Genomic DNA, 6,257 nt, shown 5'->3' with positions numbered 1-6,257 from the left:
CTCGGGGGTTGTGGTCCTCATGTCTGGCCTGGTGCAGTAAGCGGGCTGTCACTGCCTCAGAGTGATGATCTAGTTCCTGCAAACCTCCTTTTTGGGGGGGGGGGGGGGGGGGGGGGGGAGGGTGTGGGTGTTCTCCACAACTGCCGAGAGCAGCGTAAATCATGGAGTTAGGAGCACGTTACTGCATGGATTAGTGTCCATAACTGCTTGACCTGGCTCTTCTAGAGTGCTGCGCCAGCATTCCTCATTTAAATGTGGGGTTAAGCCCAGGGGAAATGAACTGTCCTAACACGGTAGATGAGGTCCACGTAGTGAAACGAGCCGTTGCCTTGAAGGCAGCAGCGTGGTGCGTGTGGTCCCTCTACACGCGAGCCTGAGGCAAGCGGCCGTGTCCGAAGCGACTCCTACCCACGGGACCTCCTCCCGGGGGTTGTGCGCTGCTGGCTGCGCGTCTGCGCTTGTTCCTCCGCCCGGCGCCCCTTAATCCGGCTTAACCTCAGGGGTGGATGGTGCCATGCTGCGGGTTTAAAAGACGCTTTTTGCAGGCATGCTTAGCACAGCGTCAAATCAGGATGTGTTGGGGTGTACCCGTGGCACGGGGGGTCACTCTTGGAAGGAATTCGGTCAGTTTGGAGGTTTTTCATGGTTGCGTGGTTGGATCGTACCGGTTCTGCTCACTGTGAATCCTCATGGCTCTGCTCCTCGCTTGGTTACGTCCGAGAGCACAAAGTGCCACAAGCGGAGCTGCTCGGTTTGTGCAGGTGTAACTTCGTGCTCTGCCATCAACGTGCTGCGACCTCTTGGATTTCCTCGTTGAGGTTCTGTTTGTCATTTATTACTCTCTGAAACCCACCGTGGAAAGCGGCAAAACCTTGGCGCTTCAGCGGCCCGCGGAATGGAAGGAGACGTGACATCATCGCTGTGCTGCTGCCTTTCAGGCTTTTCTTGGATAAAAGGTTTTGGACATCAATATCTTCTGCGCAGAACCAGCTCTTCTGGGTTAGCACGGGCCCTTCCACCCACCTGAAACTCGCCTCTGCGCAGAGCTGAGCCCGTGCTGTCTTCGTGTGGAACCTCCATTCGCGGCCTGAGCTGGAAAAGCTGCCCGGCTCCTGTGGGAAGCAGGAAGGTGGTGGAAGATGATGGTCCCTTGCTGAGAGATGAAGGCTGCTGCCACAAGGGTGTCGCCCTGCAGGTGCCTTTGGGACCACTGCACCCTCCTGCTGTTGCGTCCCACCTTGGGGAAGGAGCAGTTTCACAGCACTGTCCACTTGAGATGAAGCGGCCCTTCAGTTCCCAAAGCCATGCGGGCTTGTCCGCCCTTCTATTTGGGCTGCGGCTCCATCGGCCAAAGGCTCCCCGGTCCGCCTCCGTGAGGAGGAGGGGGGTCGTGGGGGACGAGGCTGCTCTCCCGCACCATGTAGCACCAAACGCCCTCGTTATTCCCCTCCCTCTTGTGCCTCCTGTCCTGCAGGGCGCGGCCCCTTTAAGGGAAGTGAGGGCGGAAGCACCGCCGGAGGCGGGACTTCCCGTCTCTTCCGCCCCGCCGCCGTTCTCGCGAGATCCGCCGCTTCCGCCCTCAGCGCGGCCCTTTCCGAGGAGACCCAGCTAAGATGGTGGGTGCGGGCGGCGGTGCCGGCGGCTCCTATCGGGCTCCATCCTCCGCGGGACCGGCCGCCCGGGGCCGGCGGCGCCGCCGCTGCTGAGGGGGGCGCGGCCCCTTCGCTGGGCGGCGGGGGACTGTCCCCCTCCGGGCCCCGCCAGGGCGGCGGCAGCCCCCGCCGGGGTAGGCCTCGGCGCGGCGGCGGCCCGGCACCTCCGGGCTGGGCCTGGCGGCGCTGAGGGTGGCGGTGGGGGGTGCCTGTGGGGAGGGGGGCTGCGGAGTGCGGTGCCGGCAGCCCAACCGTGGGCGCGGGGGTGGAGGCGGGTCTCGGCGGCCCTGACACCCCCTTCCCCGGCGCTGCAGGCGGAGGTGGAGCAGAAGAAGAAACGAACCTTCCGAAAATTCACCTACAGAGGGGTGGACCTGGACCAGCTCCTCGACATGTCCCAGTAAGAGCCGTCAGCAGGGCACTCCCCTCCGAGCTGGGGCGGGGGGCTGCCCCCTCTGCCTCCAGGCTGGGGCAGAGCCCCTCACCCTTAGCTCGGGCCGTGCTAAAACACTTGCAACAACCCGCGGTTTGGGTGGTTCTGCGGTTTGGGGTGTTTGAAATCCCCGAGCGGGGTAACGGTGCGGGGTCCCTGGGGACCTCCCCACGGGCCACATTCCAGGCCAGGTCTCCATCCCTTGCAGTGAGCAGCTGATGCAGCTGTACAGCGCCCGCCAGCGCCGGCGCCTCAACCGGGGGCTGCGCCGCAAGCAGCATTCCCTGCTGAAACGCCTGCGTAAAGCCAAGAAGGAGGCACCGCCCATGGAGAAGCCAGAGGTGGTGAAGACCCATCTGCGGGACATGATCATCCTCCCCGAGATGGTGGGCAGCATGGTCGGCGTGTACAACGGCAAGACCTTCAACCAGGTGGAGATCAAGGTGAGGAGCCATGGCAGCGTCCTGGGAGCCCAGTCCTCATCCAAGCCGAGCATCCTGAATGCATCTGCCTTAATTTTGTAACACCTCATATGAGGCTGCTCCTGCCCCATGTCTGAGAGGAGGTCGAGGCTCCTCTCGGAGCAGAGCTCACCCTGAGGGGAGGTTGCTCGCAGAGCGGTCTTGAGGCTTCAGCGTGGCTTTGAAGTCACAAAGTAACTGCGCTCGGCCCTGGCTCCCTGCCCGCTGGCGCCCGTCTCCGATGGAACGGATCCTTGGCGTTCCTGGGAGCGGGATCACTGGTGGGGAGCCAGGTGGTGTGACCCAGTATCGCTGGCAGGATCCAGCGGTGTTTTCTGCTTGGACCTGCTATTAAATCCAACCGAGAAGCCCCTGAGGCTTGTGCGTCCCCTCTCACAGGAGGCGTGGTGCCTCTCGGGGTGCAGGGGCAGCCCCTCGTCCTGCCGAGCCCCTCTGGCTTCACGTGGTGCCGGTGGCCCACAGGCCCTGGCTGGGGCAGGAGGAGCCTGGCTGCGGCAGTGCCACAGGCTGCACCGGGACTCCCCCCAGCACGGGATGAGGGTTGTGACCACCCCAACCCAGTGCTGGGTGCTCTGGGGGGGCCGTGGGCTGCACCTCACCAGGTTGGTGCCTCCAACACGCATCTCCCTTTTCTGTTCCAGCCCGAAATGATCGGTCACTACCTGGGGGAATTCTCCATCACTTACAAGCCGGTGAAGCACGGCCGGCCCGGCATCGGTGCCACCCACTCCTCCAGGTTCATTCCTCTGAAGTAACAAAGCTCTGTGGGGGGAGCCTTTTCCACGTCTGTAAATAAAGAAATTTCTCCCAGCTGTGTCTCCCCTGGCCTCGCGGTTCCCGGGCTGAGGCCGGGTGGTGCGTGGGCTGGGGCACAGGCGAGCAACGCGCTTCTGTCTTCATTGCGATCTGATGATTTCCTGAAGGTTTCCCTTTCTTTTGGCACTTCTTTTTGGTAAACGCACGCAGCAAACGCATCTCTTCAAGTGGGTTTGTTACAGTAATGAAATTCCCTGGTCTGTGCCGGGAGGTGGGTAGTGGCACTTCATCTCCTTGCCTCCCTTTGTGCCGTTTTGAGCGGTGCTCGCATCGCCCTGGGAATGCTCGCTTACGAAAACTGAGGGGTGGGCGGGTTCCCCCTGCTTCAGAACCAGCCCCGCTCCTGGGGGGAAGATGCCAGGGACGCGTCGCAGGACGCCGAGATCCCAAACTATTGGTTTCTCATCTTAAATCTGGGATTCCGAGGGCTTTTGGCAGAGTCAGGGCGGCGGTGGCTGGGCGCGGCAGTTGAGCTGGTGCGTCGCAGCTTGGGCTGAGCGGGAGGGATGTTTCCCTTCGCGGCTCTAGGGCAGAAGCTGCTCTTCAGGACGAGGCGGGTGATCCAAGGATGATCCGGTCTGGCCCAGGAGCTTCCCCAGAGCCTGGGCAGAGGCCAAGTCAACCCGGCTGGCGCCAGGACAGCGCCGTCGGTGCCACGGTGGGACCAGGACCCACCCGGTCCCGGGTGTGGAATTGTGCAGTGGGTGGGGACCTGGCTGACAGGCCGCACCCAAAGGGTGGTGGTAAATAGCTGTTTTTCCAAGTGGCGACCTGTCACTGGGGGGGTCCCCCAGGGATCGATATTGGGCCCAATGTTATTCAACATCTTTATAAGTGATCTGGGTAATGGGGTCAGGTGTAGCCTGATGGTGTTTGCAGGTGACACCAAGTTGAGTGGGGAAGTAGACACTCCAGAAGGGAGAGCTGCTCTACAGGGAGATCTGGATAGGTGGGAGGGGTGGGCCAGCAAGAACCTTATGGAGTTCAGCAAGGACAAGTGTAAGGTCATGCACCTGGGAAGACATAATATGGGAGTGCAGCACAGACTGGGATCCACCTGGCTGGAGAGCAGCTCTGTGGGAAGGGACCTGGGGGTCCTGGTGGGCAGGAAGCTCAACATGAGCGAACAGTGGCTGCTGCGGCCAAGAAGGCCAACGGGATGCTGGGTTGCATCAAAAAGGGCATCGCCAGCAGAGAGAAAGGAGCCATCATCCCGCTCTACTCAGCGCTGGTCAGGCCACACCTGGAGCACTGTGTGCAGTTCTGGTCCCTTCTATACAAAAAGGATGTGGGCAGGCTGGAAGGGGTCCAGAGAAGGGCCACCAGGATGATCCAAGGGCTGGGAAGCTGCCGTACGAGGCTAGGCTGGGAGAGCTGGGTTTGTTCAGCCTTGAGAAAAGGGGGCTCAGAGGGGATCTCATCACCACGTACCAGTACCTAAGGGGCAGCTACAAAGGAGACGGAGACTCCCTTTTTACACGGAGTCCCATGGAGAGGACAAGGGGGGATGGACACAAGTTGCTCTTGGGGAGATTCCGATTGGACACGAGAGGGACATTTTTCACAGTGAGGACAGTCACCACTGGAATAATCTCCCCAGGGAAGGGGTTGGCTCGGCCACGTTGGACACCTTCAAGAGCCGTCTGGACAGGGCGCTGGGCCATCTTATCTAGACTGGGCTCTTCCCAGAAAGGTTGTACTAGATGATCCATGAGGTCCCGTCCCACCTGGGATTCTGGGATTCTGAGTAGGAGCACCAGTGTCCCCAGTGTCCCCGGCTCCTTTCTGGGCGTCACCATCCCCTGTGCGGAGCCCCATTGTTGCCGCGCTCTGCGAAGACATTGCCGGAGGTGGCGGAGGGGCCGGTTGTTACCGTCCATGCTGGTCCTGGCATGCCGGTCGTCTGGCTGGGCTCCCTGCGCCACCCCGTGCCAGCACCAACGCCGCCGCCCTGCCCCAGCACGTCTCGAGCGTCGCGGCGATGGGTGTCGGCACAAGCCGTGCTCGAAAAACCTCGCGCCTTCGGGCGGGCAGCGACATGGGACACGGCGTCCCGCTGCCACAGACAGTGCCGAGCGCACCAGTGGTCTCATCCCAGTTTCACCAGCACCGACCAGCTGCACCTTCGCCCGACGAGAGGCCTCGGCTTGGGGGAGCGCTTTTGGCTCGTCCCTGCTGCTGGCCCCAAGCGTGTTGTGGGGTCTCCCAGGGCCCATCGCCAGCCCCTGGGCTTGGCTAAACGCACCCCGGCCCTGTGCCCCCTCCCAGGGGACGCCACGGCAACCTGAGTGTCCTTCAGAAGGTCCCCCATCACCGGGTGTGGGGTTCAAGCGACATGACCTTGACAGTCCTTGTGCAGCTCTGCTGGCAGTGGGGGGACAGGGCTGGGGTCACCCGGCCGGCTCGGGGCCCTGCCCACACCCCCGGCCCAGCCCCGCACCCCTGGGAGCTCCGAGGGGAGCCAGGACAGCCCGGCCAGGAGGTGGGCGATGGTGGGTTGAGCGAGCGGTGGGTGATGGGGGGCTCGGCGTGTGGTGGCTGAAGGGTTCGGTGAGCGGTGGGTGTTGGGGGGCTCAGCGTGCGCGGTGCCGTGGTGCACAGCACAGGTCCTGGCTGCAGCTTGTGTCCCTGCTCCTGGCTGAGGGGGCTCCGCTGGGGGGGGGCTGGTGGGCCGGGGGTCCTGCTCGTCCCGGGGTGATGCCAGCCTCAGCCCCGCACCGGGCAGCTGCGGCCGCCCCCAGGGCTGAACCCCCCCGAAATGCTGCCAGCACCAGCCGGCTCGGGGGGGGGGGGCAGATTTGGCCCTTGGACGGGGGGAAGGGGCAAATCCTGTGAACCCCGGCACTTGGGGGGCACTGGAAAAGAGGCGGGGGG

At 63.1% G+C, this 6,257-nt stretch overlaps 1 protein-coding gene across 1 annotated transcript; it reads left to right on the top strand.

Annotated features, from left to right (window-relative positions):
- The first annotated feature begins 1,535 nt into the window (after window positions 1–1,535).
- On the top strand, window positions 1,536–3,377 carry RPS15 (ribosomal protein S15). Its single transcript, XM_075077275.1, has 4 exons — window positions 1,536–1,616; window positions 1,967–2,052; window positions 2,294–2,528; window positions 3,209–3,377. The coding sequence occupies exons 1-4, from the start codon at window positions 1,614–1,616 to the stop codon at window positions 3,320–3,322; spliced, it is 438 nt and encodes a 145-aa protein (XP_074933376.1). The 5' UTR covers window positions 1,536–1,613; the 3' UTR covers window positions 3,323–3,377.
- Window positions 3,378–6,257: the final 2,880 nt, after the last annotated feature.

Source organism: Phalacrocorax aristotelis, chromosome W (assembly GCF_949628215.1).
Source record: "Phalacrocorax aristotelis chromosome W, bGulAri2.1, whole genome shotgun sequence".
NCBI classification, from domain to species: domain Eukaryota; kingdom Metazoa; phylum Chordata; class Aves; order Suliformes; family Phalacrocoracidae; genus Phalacrocorax; species Phalacrocorax aristotelis.
The sequence above is the reverse complement of the archived record's forward strand: the minus strand, read 5'-3'. Positions and strand labels throughout refer to the sequence as shown.